The sequence below is a fragment of the Mangifera indica genome, chromosome 7, assembly GCF_011075055.1.
Source record: "Mangifera indica cultivar Alphonso chromosome 7, CATAS_Mindica_2.1, whole genome shotgun sequence".
In the NCBI taxonomy this organism is placed as follows: Eukaryota; Viridiplantae; Streptophyta; class Magnoliopsida; order Sapindales; family Anacardiaceae; genus Mangifera; species Mangifera indica.
In genome coordinates this window covers 6761057-6779560 of record NC_058143.1, presented here as the reverse complement: position 1 = coordinate 6779560, position 18504 = coordinate 6761057, and the positions used below count along the sequence as shown (strand labels likewise).

Here is an 18504-nt window from a genome sequence, read left to right as displayed (position 1 = left end):
ATCGTTAACCGATATATGTTGTTTTCCACTATAAAACAAAGCTCCCACTAATTATGTGGTGTCATCTAACAATGCCTCATGACCCTTATACCATAATGAAGTACAAGCTTCATATAATGTCAAATGAACTTTTCTTACTCATACTTACCCTATAGTCTAATCTTTTCATCGTCACATTTCGATTAAACTTGAATTCATGGAATATCAAAATCTAATATTTAATCTCTTTAAATATTAAGTAATACATCAGAACGTACCACATTGAAACCTTTTCATGTGGACTTTTATATACATTGGCTAACGTCTTAAATTTTTATGTTTTTCGATATTCGTATGGGAACGCGAGAGCAGTTGAGCTGACAGATCCCTGAATGATCATCACCTGTCCTCTCGTTCAAGCAACATACGATCAAATCAGCTTCTGAACAAGACATGATTAGCCCTGTGGTATACATCATATGAACCATATGTCCTAGAGTGAAGTACAACCGTGATATCTCAAGTCAAAAGATCTATACACTAGTATGATTTATGATGTATCATTGATTGCATATTAATGCCCATGTGATAATCGTTTAGTGGTCATGTTCGATAAACAATATAATATAATAACTTTTGATCAGTTCTCCAACCATCAAATGGTTCTATTGTTTACTTATGTGTACATTCACCTAATATCATCCAATGATATATTATGGTGATAAAACACACGCCCATTATACAATATTATTGCTTAAACGTATTGCCTATGTAAGGAACAATTTGATGACATTTATTAAAACTCATCGAGACTTCTCACATGTCATATGTATGTAGCTAATATAGATGTAATATATAACAACATATACATAAAAGTGATACAGTAAACATGTGAAGTATGATAAAACTCTTCCTTTATTAGCAAATGTATATGTAAGATATATAGCCCTAAAACCGACAAAGCGATTACTTTTTAGGATATACTCTAACGTACAATTCTCTCAAGGATAAGTTTGGCACTTCGAGAGAGAACAACTCTTTAAAGGAGAGGAAGATTGTATAGCTTTGTCAAAAGTGTTCTCTAACCTTTTCAAACTCAAAAAGGCTTGTATCACCTATGTCCTTGGTTACAATAATACCAAGACTATAAACGTTTTTATAACGATCATCTCTTGTTAATATAAAATTCTCACGATTAGTTGACATGAACTAATTCCTCTATCATGGTTTTATCATTCTAATGACCTTTATCTACTTATAAGTTTATAGACAAAGGAAAAATGTCATTTTATTAATTCAAAATATAATTACAATTAATTACATAGCTATAAAAATTGTCTTTAGAGCACTTCCTCCAACAAGACATTCATTACAACCTACTCTACATGACATGATGATCATAAATGTCATTTAGACAATTGTGCATGTGCAAAATGTAACTTTTTTCCTACAAATGAACAACCATTTCGGTCCTTGAAACGATCATTTTGTCAACACATCACGAGTATCTTTATTGAAATGTTTAGATCTAATCATTCCAACCTCTTGAACATACATTTCTAAGCATTTTCTTAACCAAAACAAATGCATTTTAACTATCTCAAATACACATAAAAAATTTTAAACGAAAGATAATCATTCATCATTGAAATATATAAGTAATTTCAACATAATCGTTACTTACATACAATTCTACACTTTGAAATTCACATATTCCTTAAGAAAATCACATTTTGGCCATCAAAACATCAATCCACAAATCATATAAGGAATGCAAAGGTATAAACTCAACCTCGATCACCGTATAGATCGAGAAAACCAACAAAAACGTAAGCCTCCTACTTACTTGGTTGCCTTTTAACAAAGTTTAATGTCAAATTTCTTTCTTTTTACAATCTAGTATCAAAATCTCCCTTTGGTTTCCAAAAAATATAAAAAAACGTGTTTTACCATTTTAGGTTTATAGAAAGTGATATACTCATATGAGACGTGCCTCTTCAAATAGAATTTTGAATCAGATAACCATCAAAATGAACGTTATTGTCATGAAAATAGTCTAGAAAACTGAATATGAAAAGAGTAAAAGAAAACTACTCACTTTGGACTAAACAGGCAATGGTTGAAAGGTTATGTCTCCTTCATTGATTCTTTTCAATCCTACCCTTCAAGCCATCACTCTCCTTCTAATATCAAGCAATAAATATTTCACATCAATGCCACTCTTTTCCTTTAAGAAGATTATGTTTGATGCCTTAAGACAAATCCCAAATTCAGCCAAAGATTGTCACTCTCTCTAGTTGTAACACCTACAAGTACTTAGCAAAGTTTTATTAGTCATTTTGGTTAATTTATGAGTTAAATTGATAAGTGGGTTTGTAAAATTGACAAAGTGTGGAGGGAATTGAATTTAAGTCTATTGCATGGTTATGAATGAACGGTGCATGACTGTTTGTATTGTTTCAGGTGGACGATATAGATATTGTGCCACATTTGATCATTTAAGAGGCTAAATAATCGCTCATTAAGGATGCAAGGTCATTCTAGCAGTCATCTGATTTGAAATCTATATAAAGAAGACATATCCCACACAATGCTATTTTATTGATAATGCATAATCATTTTGAAAAAAAAAAAACCCAAAACACTATATATTTTGATGACAGAATAGATTTTTCCGAAAATCTAAAAGAAAAGGGGATTTTTCAAACTTATCGACAAAGAGTTGAGGTAAGCAAGAGTTGTTTCATTTAATATTTAGATCAATTTTTGTGTATGGTTTTGGTTTTTGAAAGAATTTTGTTGCCTAAAAAAATGATTTTCATGACAATAGTTGGTCGTTGTTGAATTATGAGCATAATATATAATGTTAAATGTAAGCATGGCCACGAAAAAATGTGAAATTGGAATGGATTAACATAATGGATTTGTTATGATAGATCATTTGTATTTTGTTGTTTTCTGTGATAAATAAAGTGTTAAAAATGTGTTGATATTATTTAGATTATGAAATGGTTAGTAGAGAGAAGAGAAAACTTGGTCAAATGGCCCCAAATCATAAGTCCAGACATGATATATAGTCATCCCGAGGATAGGGATAATTGTGCATTAATGTAGAAATTAAAGTTTTATGCAAGCAAATGATTGTGGATAAGACATGCAAGTACATTCATTAATTAAGGTAGAGATGTCACACCGAATGGACAACTATACACTGGACATATGCAATAATTTGTGAAGCATTTATTAGGATTCAATGAACGCTTGTACAAAAGAGTACATATACACTCATATTAATGAAAAGACAATAATGCCTTTAGGTCATATATAGTTATGAACGTATAAGAGAAAACATGTTCATGACTCAAGGTTATATAGTTATGCAAGATAAATAAACGATTGTGTATGATGAATGAGCATGAATGATTTTGAAAAAGGAAGTCATGAATATTCATATTGAGTCAGAGCACACGTTCATTCATGGGTAATATATAGTAAAAAAACACACATTCATGAAAATAGATAACTATTTAAAGAATTGTCTTATGAGAGATATTAAAAAACAATAGAATATGTAGAATTACCAAGTTTTGCCTAAGAGAGGGATTTTGATAAGTCATGATTATAATGGGAATATACATGATAGGTAGAGGCTAGATAAAGCCTTGAAATAAGATTTGCATAGCTCGGGAGAGCATGATATTGAAAGTGGAGCTTTGGTTGATTTTTTAAATTGATTTGAGAATTGAAAACAAAAATTCATCATTTTTAAAGTGAAAAAACACTTCAAATACATAGATATATATCAATTAGAGGAGGATGATAATAAAAAACGGCTAACACAATTTTGAAATATAAGGTAATCTTGAATGTGAAAGTTGATTTACTATATATGGTTAAATTTCAACGACAATGTTTATCAAAGATGTTTAGAATGCATTTAAAAAATTGGTGGAGAATGACTGAAAACTGACTTGATATATGAAAATGTCTTATCAAACTTGAGATTGATGGCTATGTGGGTATCAAAATGGGAGATGCCTTTTTTTTTTTATAAGTCTCTCAAGGTTTTTACTAAATTTTTATAATAATTATAAAATATTATGATGTAATAAAGAATGAAAATATAGAAAACAACTTTTTTATATGTTTTTAATTTATATCATTTCCCAGATTTTATGATTTTCTTGTTTTCCACCGAGGAAACCAAAATGCTAAATAGTCGGAAAAAGAAAACAATGAAAAATGAACACAAAATAAAGAATGAACATGCTTAAATTTACTTTTTAAGTACTGACCACCAGGAATTTAATTAAAGCACAAGATCCAATGAACGCTTGGTTGTAAGATACTTAGGGTTGTGTGTCAGGAGGGATCATACATCAATGAGGGCAATGCACATTTCCCCACGAAAGTTTTAGTTGAATTTTAAAAATAGACTTACCATAGTTTAAAATTTAAATATTTATTTATTAATAAGTTTTTATTATAAATAAAGATAAAATTATTATTATTTTATTATTAAATCTTAAAATTTAAAGGATTTATATTATTTTATTTTTTATTTTAAAAAATTTATAATTTTTTTATGATTAAATTTTGAAAAATTATAATTTTCTCTTTAAGAGTTTTAATTTTTTTTATGTAATTCATCGAAATCTGATGACTCAATAGATTGGGTTGTCACGGAAAAAAAGTGTCGACACTTCTTCTTTATAACAATCGAAACCGTTAAGCCATTGAATTCCAATGAATTACTTGAAAAATTGAAATCCTAAGAGAAAAATTATAGTTTTTTAAAGTTTAATTATGAGAAAAAATTGTTAATTTTCTAAATTAAAAGGAAAAAATTATATAAATTTTTAAAGTTTTAGGGTTTAATGGTAAAATAATGATTTTATTCTTAATTTTAAGAAAAAATTTGATAAAAGTTAATTTATACGTAGATATTTAAAAATTTTAAATTATCACAAAATATAATTTTAAAATTTGACTAAAATTTGGATAAAAAATAGCGCTTTGCCCTGTCCTTAGCCATAAATGAAGGGAAGGTCTTGCCTCATGTTCATGCTTCAAAAATCAATACGGTGCACTCAAACTCTACCGAAAAGCAAGGGATCTACTTTCCAAAACAAAGAAAAGATAAAAGCTACATAAATTGTTTGATTGTGTCTATTACACGTGTAGCTTTCACTTTTTAAAAAATTTAATAATGTTCTTATTAGTCCACTATAATAAGAAAAACCTAATTCAATCCCTTTAAATTCAAGAATATTATACTCTGTTATAACTTAAATAATTAAATTTACCCTTCAATAAAAATATAAAAACTAATAAGATGAAAGTTAAAGGTAACCTAAACATACTTCTATTTTATCTTTAAGTTATTTCTATGGGAAAACAAAAATATCCTGACATCATTTAGTAGAATCTAAAAATTGTGGTCTTTGAGGGATGGAAGAGGAATTTTATGATCTTACTGGATCTACTGGAAATTCATCAAACCTTAGGACGAAAATTCATTTCTCGATTCTTCAACAAGCAAAACCAGAACCAGAGCCAGCTCTCATTAATCAAATCTCACTCAACTCAATTCCTCTTCCCATGCAAATGGATTCTCCAACTCTCAACACATTAAACCGCCCATCAACTTTCCTCCATAATCCGAAGCCATTCAAATTCGTACAGACTAAATTATTCTTCTTCAATCCAAGGATTTCTTCTCCTGTTCATCTTCGCCAAACACACAAATTCTTTTCTGGTGTTGTCTGTGGCGTTTCTTCTACTGAAACAAGGTTATTTTAACGATGACATCTCTTGATTTATTTCCTTTTTTTATGTATTTGTCTTTTTTTTATTGAAATTATGTTAACTAAGAAGCGCCAGTATTAGATTTTAATTTTATTTATGGCCCTGAATTTTATTTCAATGAAATGAACAATATCTAATTTCTTGATGTATATTATAACTTATGGAAATTTGCAACAAGTAACTTATGCTAATATTAGATAATGAGTTTGGTTACTGTGTGTCAGAGAGGAAGAGAAGAAGAAGATGAAAATGAAATCTAAGTCAGGAGTTGGCAATGTGAGATTAAGTGTCAGGTTAGATCATCAAGTTGAATTTGGGGAGAGCGTTGCAATTTTGGGATCAGTTAAAGAGCTGGGGTTATGGAAGAAGGCTGTGAAGATGAATTGGAGTGAGAGTGGATGGGTCTGTGAGTTGAAATTGAAGGGGGAAGAGAGTGTTGAGTATAAGTATGTCATTTTTGGGAAGGATAAGAGTATGGTATGGGAAAGTGGTGATAACAGGATCTTGAAACTACCAATAGGAGGGAGTTTTGGCATAATCTGCCACTGGAATGAGACAGGGGAGGCTGTGGATCTACTGCCTTTGAGTGTGCAGGAGAACAAGGATGATACTAATGATGTTGGTGAGAATGGATCTACGATAACTGATTCTTCTGCTGAAGCTCTTCTGGAGGTGGAGACCAGTCCTTTTGTAGGGCAATGGCAGGGGAAGGCTGTCTCATTTATGCGTTCAAATGAGCACCAGAACCGAGAATCAGATAGAAAATGGGACACTTCAGATCTTGAAGGCTTAGCTCTAAAGTTAGTTGAAGGTGATCGGGAAGGAAGAAACTGGTGGAGAAAGGTATGCTTCTACATCCTATTTTGTCTGCAGTTTTTACAAGGTCTTGAAATAGTTCAAGACAGGCACATTAACAAGAGCTTCCTGTATCTGTGATCTGCACTAGTTTATTATTATTATAATAATTTTATTTTATTTTTGAAATTTTTATCTCTTTTGGGTTTGTGTGTGTGTGCGTAATCTCTGTGTTAAAAAAGAGTAGGCAGATGTAAAGATATGGCCTCTTTATCACATGCATGACTGTACTTCCAAAATTTAAATGTGTTTGACCATGCCCTTAATGATTTAATGGTCAAAAGGGTGAAATCGAAGATAATTACAAGTACATTTTACAATGGATAGATGCATCTTGGAAGTGAGGCAGTGATTTTAATGTGATTTCTTATTCCTCACGTTTCTTGGTACTATCTTTCTGTGTTATTACTGCTAAGTGACGATGTTTCTGAATATTCTAAATTGCTGTCTAATATTTATCCTACCTTGCTAATAAAGTTCATTTGCTTCCATTGATCTTTTAAGCCATTTTAACTGAATGGTTATTGGCTCCCTCCTTCAGAGCAATAGAAGGCTTATGTACATTTTGCCAAAGATCTTATGTACTCACTGCAGATCATTGCTGCTGATGAGACTTTTTAGGGACTGGGCTTTACATGGCTTTTGACTGGTTGCTCTGCTACTTCTAATGGAGCACAATTTTGGTAACCAGTGCATCCTAAGTGCATGCACCTTTCTGAGGATTTGATCATTCTGTGAGGAAGAAAATATTGAGGATGTTGCCATTTGCTCATAGTTGTTTTCTCATTTATTTTTCCTTTTGTTGGCATATGTTTGTTGGATATTTGATTCATATTAGTTGCCTTGTCTTCTATCATTTTGTATCTTAGATGCTTTCCTTTTGTTTAGTGAATTTCTGAGTTTATGATGAACTATATTTTTTGTTAGCATGACCTAAATTGTGTTCAGATGTTTGTCATTTACTGATGTAGATTCTTTTGTCCCATGTGCATGGTGCAGCAACCATTACAGGAGTGTAGAAATAAAAGAATAAACATTAATTAACTTTGTCCTGTCTTTGCTTTGTTGAAAGCTTGAAGTTGTGCGTGAGTTATTAGATGATAATCTGCAACGTGGGGAGCGGTTGGAGGCTCTCACATACTCTGCTATATATCTGAAGGTACTGTCTGATACTTATCATCTTTTTTTTTTTTTTGGGGGGGAATTCATTCATCTATCATTTTTTAAATATTCTTCTTATGCAGTGGATAAACACTGGGCAAATCCCCTGCTTTGAAGATGGAGGTCATCATCGGCCAAATAGGCATGCTGAGGTTTCAAGGCTTATATTCCGTGAATTGGAACGAATTTCCTGTAGGAAAGATACTTCACCTCAGGTGGTCTATTGTTTTCTTTGATACAAGTGTTAGACAACATTATAATTTAATTTTTTTGACCCCTTTGGATACGTTTTGTTAGACTTCGGTTGTTTTTTGTGTGATGTGAAAGTCGAGTTTAGTCATCTGTGTTGAGAAACTTATATTTATCGATCTAATGTAATCATTTTGACTTCTATCAAACCTGTAACTTGGTTTACTTTTTCTGCTCTTCTCACTCATGAAGGTAAAACATGGTTCATTTTGGTTGTGCCTGGGGATTTGAATTCAGCAACTTTGATGAATAACGCTACACATAGAAACTAAATTATGCAATGTGATATTTCCTGCTATGATTAGAGGTACAAAAACTAAAAATAAATTAAACAAATCGAAACAGATTATTATGGCAATAATACATTAGTGCTACATTATTGCTTATAAATTAGTTTGTATGGAAGAGATTTTTTTATCTAGGATTACTCATTTTTAACATGAAAAACACATTTTGTTAGACAATGATTGCGTAGCAGTTAAATATATCAGCAACTGAACCAATCTTCACTTAGAGACAAGAATAGTATTTATACTACCTATAGCTTTTGAATGTCTTGTTTCATTCTTATTATCAAATTTGGTATACGAATTACTACTCATGACAGATAAATAAAAAGCTACTGAAAATTGTCTCTTTACGTTAATTGCTGTTTTCCTGATTATGAAGTTATGTGGGGCAAAGGGTTAGCATCTACAGATTCACTTTCCGAATAAACATTCTTTTTCTAGGAAGCTTTGATAGCCTAATAAGGAATTTCTTTTGTATGGGGCTATCCTTGTTTATATGTTCAGTGCGAATTTATATTTTTTGTATAGTTTCAAGGACAGCTTGTACTTTTATTGGATAACATGTCCTTTCCAAACTGATCTTCAGATCATAGGAGGTATTACTGCATAATTAGAAAATAAAGAATAAAAAGGAGTGAATTGCACCATATGGGATCTATCCCATATACCAGAGCTAAGAAAAAGTGAACTTAAATTTGTTAAATAAAATATCTCATTTTTAAGTGCCAACTTTCATCCTCAATTTTAACTATGTGTGCTTGCTTTTTTGTACTAATTGGACTATAGAAAAAAGAATAAAGAAATTTTCATTTTGTGTTATCATATTAAGTGTTGACAACTTGTTCTCCAGTCATTACATCTCTTGTTGTTATTATCCTTATGATTAATGTTTCACATGATCTTAGGAGGTGCTTGTTATTCGCAAGATCCATCCATGTTTACCATCTTTTAAGGCAGAGTTTACTGCATCTGTTCCTCTTACTCGAATTAGAGACATTGCTCATCGGAATGATATCCCTCATGATCTCAAGGTAGTAATTCATAGAGCAGTTTGTTTGTCTTGTATTTTATTATCATTAGGTTTGCTGAAATCAGGAAAGTTGCATTAATAGATTTCTGAATCATAATGCAGCAAGAAATCAAACATACAATTCAAAACAAACTTCATCGTAATGCTGGCCCAGAAGATTTAGTTGCTACAGAAGTCATGCTTGCAAGAATTACCAAGAACCCTGGAGAGTATAGTAATGCATTTGTGGAGCAATTCAAGATTTTTCATCGTGAACTGAAAGATTTCTTCAATGCTGGAAGGTTGATTTATAATGCATAAAACAGTTTCTTGACAGTCTTTGGTTTATTCCATATTTTATTTAGATGTTTTTGTGATTGACCTTCTTTCTCATCCTTTCCTGTCATTATCTTGTTTATTCTTTTTGCATGATTTCATCCTAAGGAAGTTAATATCAAGGGATACAACTATTGGCATAAACTTGTCTGCAATCTAACGAATCTGATTTCAACTTTTAATTGAACTACCTTGGGAATTTGAGCCAAATTTTTTTGCTAAGTTTCCAGAAACTATTGTTTCATGGATTTTCTCTTTCTCTCTTTCCACTTGGCATTTTTAATATTCACTACATTTCAATATATAATAATTAAGAATTTTTTTTTTTTAGTTCTTTAGAATCTTGCAATTCTTGATTTGATCCTTATCACTATTTTACAATTTGCTTATTGAGTTTTTTTGGCAAAAAACAATAAAGAACCAACATCACTAAATGAAGAATCGATAGCTTTGGGTTTGAGCTATTCCTAACATTCAGTTTCACCTTGAACTGGTGAGGATGATGTGTGATGTTAATTAAGCAATGACTAATTGTTGGATGAAGGGTTAATAAAGGAAGCCACTCAAGTCAAGCGGTATTATTGGAATCAGCTCTGATCCTATCATGACAAAGATTTTTCTTTAAAGCAACATTTATCATAGGCCAACCCTGTTTTCCTATAACTTTAGGAATAATCACAACAGCTAGAGGCCAGTCTTAAATCAGTTTGAACTAAAATGAGATTGACCTTTTGCAAAACATTTTCATGAATTCAATGTTTTAGTTTGACAATTAGTGCCAGTTGTCAATAAATCATCCCAAAAGTTAGAAGCTTAGGTTACTCACTTATATCATATAAGATATTTGGGCATATAGTGAAGATAGCAATTTAAACCATTGATGGGATGAAGTTAAACCGAATGTTAGAAGTGTCTCATCAGTGGAACATCTTGTAGACTGATTTTAAATTTGTGATTGAATATGCATTCATTTATGACTTTTGGCTGTTATAGTCTTTCAGAACAACTGGAGTTGATTAGAGAATCTTTGGATGAACAAGGAATTTCCTCTCTCACATTGTTTTTGGATTGCAGAAAGGTAGGTCATTGTTTTTTCTAATATTCATATATTGCTGTCATGAATCAGAGTGTATAAAAAATGATTCTTACACCTAGATCTTGTTCTAAAAGCTAAATATTTTTTGTGAACTTCACACTTGCTTACAAAAATCTCACTTTCCACTGATTTGTTATTGTTTCTAATGTTATGATTGTTCTGCATATGAGGAAACTTTCTATTTTTCTTGCTTAGAGATGAAATTCCTTCATGTATTGTACCATTTCTACTACTAAATAATCAGCTGGTCATTTGGACTATGTCAAAGCTTTGAGGTCGCTAGTTAGGTTTTGACTTCTTTTTCTTCAGTTTTCTTATTCAGAACCTAAGTCCCCTTAATCAGCCAATCTACTGTTCATGGGGGACTGTTTACATATTCCTGGAAGAGCCTGCTAAGTTTGGTTTCTTGCATATTTGATCTTAAATCATAACCATCTGTTATACTTTGAAATACTGTTCATGCAAATATTTTTCTGCTCCTTTAGCATTCTGGAAATTATCTAAAATGTTGGAAGACAACTTTCTGTTGCCAATTTTCATCAGTTTTGAGAGATTACTTTTTTATTTTTAAACATTTTGTACTAACAATCATGGACAAGGATGATGAATTCATGTTATATGGTTTGATGGATGTTGAATATCTGGTTGTCTTATATCTTGTGTTTATTGAAAGGCACCTACCAATTTGTGAAAGGTTACATATTTTTGTAAGGCTTTGTGAAGATCTTATTCAGCTAGAGTCTTAATATTATTATCAGACTTTTCTTAATCTTGATCCAAGCCTCTTGTGTTTGAATCCATGAATTCTGTTATGTAAATTGTTACACATTGAGATTGTTTTGAGATCCACCATAAGTATTTCATGTCTTGGTATGCATCTGAAGTCTGTTAATCTATCAAATCATGCTCAAAGGTTGTGTTGGAATTTTAATACTATTGTTACCCTTCACTATTAGCTTCACTTGTGGGAGTAGTTAAATTTTTAATGGTGACCACTTCCTAATGGTGTATTGTAAAATACTCTGCATGAAAATCTTTAAGAAAATAGAGCTCGTCTATTCAAAGCACAAATGCTTGAGTTTTTACCTTTTTAATGTTAATTGAAATTGAGTAGATTGAAGTGTTTTCATCATCATTATTGAACTTACTTTAAGAGACAGCTTTCATCAGTGGGGTCATTAACTTACAGCACTCAGATTATGTTGTTCAACATCATAATCTGATGTTGCAAGTCAGTTACCAGAGATGCTTTTTCAATCTGCAATCCTTATTGTTTTTAGCTTCTTAACAATTTAGAAAACTGAAAAAGGGAAAAAAGATGTAAAAATCAAAACCTAAGTTGAAACTAGCTTTTATTGCTATTTATTGCAATATGTTGAGATGATTACTTCTTTTTACCTGTAATAAATTCTTCAACAATTGTTTTCAACTTTGGATCTCTCTCATTTGTGATTTAGAGGACACATTTTCCCTATTTCCTGTTATAGTATTTTGTAGTGTTGAGATTATTTTTAATTTAGTGCTCTTCAAGTTTAAATTTGCAACCTGGATTCGGATCGCGTGGTGAAATGGAGAGGAAGGCGAATGGGAGCGTCGAGGATGCGGGAAGCAGGGTTTAATAAATATTTTGCGCGATGAATGGTGGGTGCGACCATACCAGCACTAATGCACCGGATCCCATCAGAAACTCCGAAGTCAAGTGGCTTGTGCGAGAGCATTACTAGGATGGGTGACCTCCTGGAAGTCCTCGTGTTGCACCCCTCGTTTTGCGTCGTGCGTTTTACGTTTGTTTTAACCCTTATCCGGTGCATTATTCAAAATCATGTGATTGACTATTAATGCAAAATCACATAACGACAAGATGAGATATAAAAATTATATACTCACTCATTGTGTGCATTCAAAGTGCAATGACCGTGGGAGTCCTCGAGTGTTACAACCCTTCATTTTACGTCGGTGCGTTTTAACGTTTTGTTTTAACCTTTCTCCGTTGCCCGTGGATTCGGGATCGCGTGGTGAAATGGAGAGGAAGGCGAATGGGGCGACGAGGAAGCGGGAAGCAGGGTTAAATAAATAATTTTGCGCGATGAATGGTGGGTGCGACCATACCAGCACTAATGCACCGGATCCCATCAGAACTCCGAAGTTAAGTGTGCTTGGGCGAGAGCAGTACTAGATGGGTGACCTCCTGGAAGTCCTCGTGTTGCACCCCTCGTTTTGCGTCGGTGCGTTTTACGTTTTGTTTTTAACCCTTATCCGTGCATTAATTCAAAATCATGTGATTGACTATTAATGCAAAATCACATAACGACAAGATGAGATATAAAATTATATACTCACTCCATTTGTGCATTCAAAGTGCAATGAACGGTGGGAGTCCTCGTGTTACACCCTTCATTTTACGTCGGTGCGTTTTACGTTTTGTTTTACCTTTCTCCGGTGCCCGTGGATTCGGGATCGCGTGGTGAAATGGAGAGGAAGGCGAATGGGAGCGTCGAGGATGCGGGAAGCAGGGTTAAATAAATATTTTGCGCGATGAATGGTGGGTGTCGACCATACCAGCACTAATGCACCGGATCCCATCAGAACTCCGAAGTTAAGTGTGCTTGGGCGAGAGCAGTACTAGGATGGGTGACCTCCTGGGAAGTCCTCGTGTTGCACCCCTCGTTTTTGCGTCGGTGCGTTTTACGTTTTGTTTTACCCTTATCCGGTGCATTAATTCAAAATCATGTGATTGACTATTAATGCAAAATCACATAACGACAAGATGAGATATAAAAATTAATATACTCACTCATTTGTGCATTCAAAGTGCAATGAACGGTGGGGAGTCCTCGTGTTACACCCTTCATTTTACGTCGGTGCGTTTTACGTTTTGTTTTACCTTTCTCCGGTGCCCGTGGATTCGGGATCGCGTGGTGAAATGGAGAGGAAGGCGAATGGGAGCGTCGAGGATGCGGGAAGCAGGGTTAAATAAATATTTTGCGCGATGAATGGTGGGTGCGACCATACCAGCACTAATGCACCGGATCCCATCAGAACTCCGAAGTTAAGTGTGCTTGGGCGAGAGCAGTACTAGGATGGGTGACCTCCTGGGAAGTCCTCGTGTTGCACCCCCTCGTTTTGCGTCGGTGCGTTTTACGTTTTGTTTTACCCTTATCCGGTGCATTAATTCAAAATCATGTGATTGACTATTAATGCAAAATCACATAACGACAAGATGAGATATAAAAAATTATATACTCACTCATTTGTGCATTCAAAGTGCAATGAACGTGGGGAGTCCTCGTGTTACACCCTTCATTTTACGTCGGTGCGTTTTACGTTTTGTTTTACCTTTCTCCGGTGCCCGTGGGATTCGGGATCGCGTGGTGAAATGGAGAGGAAGGCGAATGGGAGCGTCGAGGATGCGGGAAGCAGGGTTAAATAAATATTTTGCGCGATGAATGGTGGGTGCGACCATACCAGCACTAATGCACCGGATCCCATCAGAACTCCGAAGTTAAGTGTGCTTGGGCGAGAGCAGTACTAGGATGGGTGACCTCCTGGGAAGTCCTCGTGTTGCACCCCTCGTTTTGCGTCGGTGCGTTTTACGTTTTGTTTTAACCCTTATCCGGTGCATTAATTCAAAATCATGTGATTGACTATTAATGCAAAATCACATAACGACAAGATGAGATATAAAAATTATATACTCACTCATTTGTGCATTCAAAGTGCAATGAACGGTGGGGAGTCCTCGTGTTACACCCTTCATTTTACGTCGGTGCGTTTTACGTTTTGTTTTAACCTTTCTCCGGTGCCCGTGGGATTCGGGATCGCGTGGTGAAATGGAGAGGAAGGCGAATGGGAGCGTCGAGGATGCGGGAAGCAGGGTTAAATAAATATTTTGCGCGATGAATGGTGGGTGCGACCATACCAGCACTAATGCACCGGATCCCATCAGAACTCCGAAGTTAAGTGTGCTTGGGCGAGAGCAGTACTAGGATGGGTGACCTCCTGGGAAGTCCTCGTGTTGCACCCCTCGTTTTGCGTCGGTGCGTTTTACGTTTTGTTTTACCCTTATCCGGTGCATTAATTCAAAATCATGTGATTGACTATTAATGCAAAATCACATAACGACAAGATGAGATATAAAAATTATATACTCACTCATTTGTGCATTCAAAGTGCAATGAACGGTGGGAGTCCTCGTGTTACACCCTTCATTTTACGTCGGTGCGTTTTACGTTTTGTTTTACCTTTCTCCGGTGCCCGTGGGATTCGGGATCGCGTGGTGAAATGGAGAGGAAGGCGAATGGGAGCGTCGAGGATGCGGGAAGCAGGGTTAAATAAATATTTTGCGCGATGAATGGTGGGTGCGACCATACCAGCACTAATGCACCGGATCCCATCAGAACTCCGAAGTTAAGTGTGCTTGGGCGAGAGCAGTACTAGGATGGGTGACCTCCTGGGAAGTCCTCGTGTTGCACCCCTCGTTTTGCGTCGGTGCGTTTTACGTTTTGTTTTACCCTTATCCGGTGCATTAATTCAAAATCATGTGATTGACTATTAATGCAAAATCACATAACGACAAGATGAGATATAAAAATTATATACTCACTCATTTGTGCATTCAAAGTGCAATGAACGGTGGGGAGTCCTCGTGTTACACCCTTCATTTTACGTCGGTGCGTTTTACGTTTTGTTTTACCTTTCTCCGGTGCCCGTGGGATTCGGGATCGCGTGGTGAAATGGAGAGGAAGGCGAATGGGAGCGTCGAGGATGCGGGAAGCAGGGTTAAATAAATATTTTGCGCGATGAATGGTGGGTGCGACCATACCAGCACTAATGCACCGGATCCCATCAGAACTCCGAAGTTAAGTGTGCTTGGGCGAGAGCAGTACTAGGATGGGTGACCTCCTGGGAAGTCCTCGTGTTGCACCCCTCGTTTTGCGTCGGTGCGTTTTACGTTTTGTTTTACCCTTATCCGGTGCATTAATTCAAAATCATGTGATTGACTATTAATGCAAAATCACATAACGACAAGATGAGATATAAAAATTATATACTCACTCATTTGTGCATTCAAAGTGCAATGAACGGTGGGGAGTCCTCGTGTTACACCCTTCATTTTACGTCGGTGCGTTTTACGTTTTGTTTTACCTTTCTCCGGTGCCCGTGGGATTCGGGATCGCGTGGTGAAATGGAGAGGAAGGCGAATGGGAGCGTCGAGGATGCGGGAAGCAGGGTTAAATAAATATTTTGCGCGATGAATGGTGGGTGCGACCATACCAGCACTAATGCACCGGATCCCATCAGAACTCCGAAGTTAAGTGTGCTTGGGCGAGAGCAGTACTAGGATGGGTGACCTCCTGGGAAGTCCTCGTGTTGCACCCCTCGTTTTGCGTCGGTGCGTTTTACGTTTTGTTTTACCCTTATCCGGTGCATTAATTCAAAATCATGTGATTGACTATTAATGCAAAATCACATAACGACAAGATGAGATATAAAAATTATATACTCACTCATTTGTGCATTCAAAGTGCAATGAACGGTGGGGAGTCCTCGTGTTACACCCTTCATTTTACGTCGGTGCGTTTTACGTTTTGTTTTACCTTTCTCCGGTGCCCGTGGGATTCGGGATCGCGTGGTGAAATGGAGAGGAAGGCGAATGGGAGCGTCGAGGATGCGGGAAGCAGGGTTAAATAAATATTTTGCGCGATGAATGGTGGGTGCGACCATACCAGCACTAATGCACCGGATCCCATCAGAACTCCGAAGTTAAGTGTGCTTGGGCGAGAGCAGTACTAGGATGGGTGACCTCCTGGGAAGTCCTCGTGTTGCACCCCTCGTTTTGCGTCGGTGCGTTTTACGTTTTGTTTTACCCTTATCCGGTGCATTAATTCAAAATCATGTGATTGACTATTAATGCAAAATCACATAACGACAAGATGAGATATAAAAATTATATACTCACTCATTTGTGCATTCAAAGTGCAATGAACGGTGGGGAGTCCTCGTGTTACACCCTTCATTTTACGTCGGTGCGTTTTACGTTTTGTTTTACCTTTCTCCGGTGCCCGTGGGATTCGGGATCGCGTGGTGAAATGGAGAGGAAGGCGAATGGGAGCGTCGAGGATGCGGGAAGCAGGGTTAAATAAATATTTTGCGCGATGAATGGTGGGTGCGACCATACCAGCACTAATGCACCGGATCCCATCAGAACTCCGAAGTTAAGTGTGCTTGGGCGAGAGCAGTACTAGGATGGGTGACCTCCTGGGAAGTCCTCGTGTTGCACCCCTCGTTTTGCGTCGGTGCGTTTTACGTTTTGTTTTACCCTTATCCGGTGCATTAATTCAAAATCATGTGATTGACTATTAATGCAAAATCACATAACGACAAGATGAGATATAAAAATTATATACTCACTCATTTGTGCATTCAAAGTGCAATGAACGGTGGGGAGTCCTCGTGTTACACCCTTCATTTTACGTCGGTGCGTTTTACGTTTTGTTTTACCTTTCTCCGGTGCCCGTGGGATTCGGGATCGCGTGGTGAAATGGAGAGGAAGGCGAATGGGAGCGTCGAGGATGCGGGAAGCAGGGTTAAATAAATATTTTGCGCGATGAATGGTGGGTGCGACCATACCAGCACTAATGCACCGGATCCCATCAGAACTCCGAAGTTAAGTGTGCTTGGGCGAGAGCAGTACTAGGATGGGTGACCTCCTGGGAAGTCCTCGTGTTGCACCCCTCGTTTTGCGTCGGTGCGTTTTACGTTTTGTTTTACCCTTATCCGGTGCATTAATTCAAAATCATGTGATTGACTATTAATGCAAAATCACATAACGACAAGATGAGATATAAAAATTATATACTCACTCATTTGTGCATTCAAAGTGCAATGAACGGTGGGGAGTCCTCGTGTTACACCCTTCATTTTACGTCGGTGCGTTTTACGTTTTGTTTTACCTTTCTCCGGTGCCCGTGGGATTCGGGATCGCGTGGTGAAATGGAGAGGAAGGCGAATGGGAGCGTCGAGGATGCGGGAAGCAGGGTTAAATAAATATTTTGCGCGATGAATGGTGGGTGCGACCATACCAGCACTAATGCACCGGATCCCATCAGAACTCCGAAGTTAAGTGTGCTTGGGCGAGAGCAGTACTAGGATGGGTGACCTCCTGGGAAGTCCTCGTGTTGCACCCCTCGTTTTGCGTCGGTGCGTTTTACGTTTTGTTTTACCCTTATCCGGTGCATTAATTCAAAATCATGTGATTGACTATTAATGCAAAATCACATAACGACAAGATGAGATATAAAAATTATATACTCACTCATTTGTGCATTCAAAGTGCAATGAACGGTGGGGAGTCCTCGTGTTACACCCTTCATTTTACGTCGGTGCGTTTTACGTTTTGTTTTACCTTTCTCCGGTGCCCGTGGGATTCGGGATCGCGTGGTGAAATGGAGAGGAAGGCGAATGGGAGCGTCGAGGATGCGGGAAGCAGGGTTAAATAAATATTTTGCGCGATGAATGGTGGGTGCGACCATACCAGCACTAATGCACCGGATCCCATCAGAACTCCGAAGTTAAGTGTGCTTGGGCGAGAGCAGTACTAGGATGGGTGACCTCCTGGGAAGTCCTCGTGTTGCACCCCTCGTTTTGCGTCGGTGCGTTTTACGTTTTGTTTTACCCTTATCCGGTGCATTAATTCAAAATCATGTGATTGACTATTAATG

The 18504-nt window shown here is 36.4% G+C and overlaps 1 protein-coding gene, 13 non-coding genes and 1 pseudogene across 14 annotated transcripts; all 15 read left to right on the top strand.

Moving 5' to 3' along the window:
- The first annotated feature begins 5392 nt into the window (after positions 1-5392).
- Positions 5393-11144, top strand: LOC123220111 (phosphoglucan, water dikinase, chloroplastic-like). Its single transcript, XM_044642130.1, has 8 exons — positions 5393-5771; positions 6012-6630; positions 7715-7801; positions 7887-8018; positions 9248-9373; positions 9475-9653; positions 10681-10765; positions 11093-11144. Exons 1-8 carry the CDS (start codon positions 5431-5433, stop codon positions 11120-11122), a joined length of 1599 nt encoding a protein of 532 aa, XP_044498065.1. The 5' UTR covers positions 5393-5430; the 3' UTR covers positions 11123-11144.
- Positions 11145-12426: 1282 nt separating this feature from the next.
- On the top strand, positions 12427-12544 carry LOC123222180 (annotated as a pseudogene).
- Positions 12545-12878: 334 nt separating this feature from the next.
- On the top strand, positions 12879-12995 carry LOC123222080. Its single transcript, XR_006503438.1, has one exon. It is a non-coding gene; the product is annotated as a 5S ribosomal RNA (ribosomal RNA).
- A 332-nt stretch (positions 12996-13327) lies between these two features.
- Positions 13328-13447, top strand: LOC123222069. The gene has a single exon (XR_006503427.1). It is a non-coding gene; the product is annotated as a 5S ribosomal RNA (ribosomal RNA).
- Positions 13448-13781: 334 nt separating this feature from the next.
- On the top strand, positions 13782-13900 carry LOC123222053. The gene has a single exon (XR_006503412.1). It is a non-coding gene; the product is annotated as a 5S ribosomal RNA (ribosomal RNA).
- A 334-nt stretch (positions 13901-14234) lies between these two features.
- On the top strand, positions 14235-14353 carry LOC123222052. The gene has a single exon (XR_006503411.1). It is a non-coding gene; the product is annotated as a 5S ribosomal RNA (ribosomal RNA).
- A 335-nt stretch (positions 14354-14688) lies between these two features.
- Positions 14689-14807, top strand: LOC123222051. Its single transcript, XR_006503410.1, has one exon. It is a non-coding gene; the product is annotated as a 5S ribosomal RNA (ribosomal RNA).
- A 332-nt stretch (positions 14808-15139) lies between these two features.
- On the top strand, positions 15140-15258 carry LOC123222050. The gene has a single exon (XR_006503409.1). It is a non-coding gene; the product is annotated as a 5S ribosomal RNA (ribosomal RNA).
- Positions 15259-15591: 333 nt separating this feature from the next.
- On the top strand, positions 15592-15710 carry LOC123222049. The gene has a single exon (XR_006503408.1). It is a non-coding gene; the product is annotated as a 5S ribosomal RNA (ribosomal RNA).
- A 333-nt stretch (positions 15711-16043) lies between these two features.
- LOC123222047 lies at positions 16044-16162 on the top strand. The gene has a single exon (XR_006503406.1). It is a non-coding gene; the product is annotated as a 5S ribosomal RNA (ribosomal RNA).
- Positions 16163-16495: 333 nt separating this feature from the next.
- On the top strand, positions 16496-16614 carry LOC123222046. The gene has a single exon (XR_006503405.1). It is a non-coding gene; the product is annotated as a 5S ribosomal RNA (ribosomal RNA).
- Positions 16615-16947: 333 nt separating this feature from the next.
- LOC123222045 lies at positions 16948-17066 on the top strand. The gene has a single exon (XR_006503404.1). It is a non-coding gene; the product is annotated as a 5S ribosomal RNA (ribosomal RNA).
- Positions 17067-17399: 333 nt separating this feature from the next.
- On the top strand, positions 17400-17518 carry LOC123222044. The gene has a single exon (XR_006503403.1). It is a non-coding gene; the product is annotated as a 5S ribosomal RNA (ribosomal RNA).
- Positions 17519-17851: 333 nt separating this feature from the next.
- On the top strand, positions 17852-17970 carry LOC123222043. Its single transcript, XR_006503402.1, has one exon. It is a non-coding gene; the product is annotated as a 5S ribosomal RNA (ribosomal RNA).
- Positions 17971-18303: 333 nt separating this feature from the next.
- LOC123222042 lies at positions 18304-18422 on the top strand. Its single transcript, XR_006503401.1, has one exon. It is a non-coding gene; the product is annotated as a 5S ribosomal RNA (ribosomal RNA).
- Positions 18423-18504: the final 82 nt, after the last annotated feature.

Excerpts from the sequence above, each read along its gene's own strand:
- LOC123220111 (XM_044642130.1), top strand. The coding sequence starts at position 5,431 with ATGGAAGAGGAATTTTATGATCTTACTGGATCTACTGGAAATTCATCA. Across the intron at positions 7,802-7,886 it reads ACTCTGCTATATATCTGAAG|TGGATAAACACTGGGCAAAT; the intron begins GTACTGTCTGAT and ends CTTCTTATGCAG. Across the intron at positions 9,654-10,680 it reads GATTTCTTCAATGCTGGAAG|TCTTTCAGAACAACTGGAGT; the intron begins GTTGATTTATAA and ends TGGCTGTTATAG.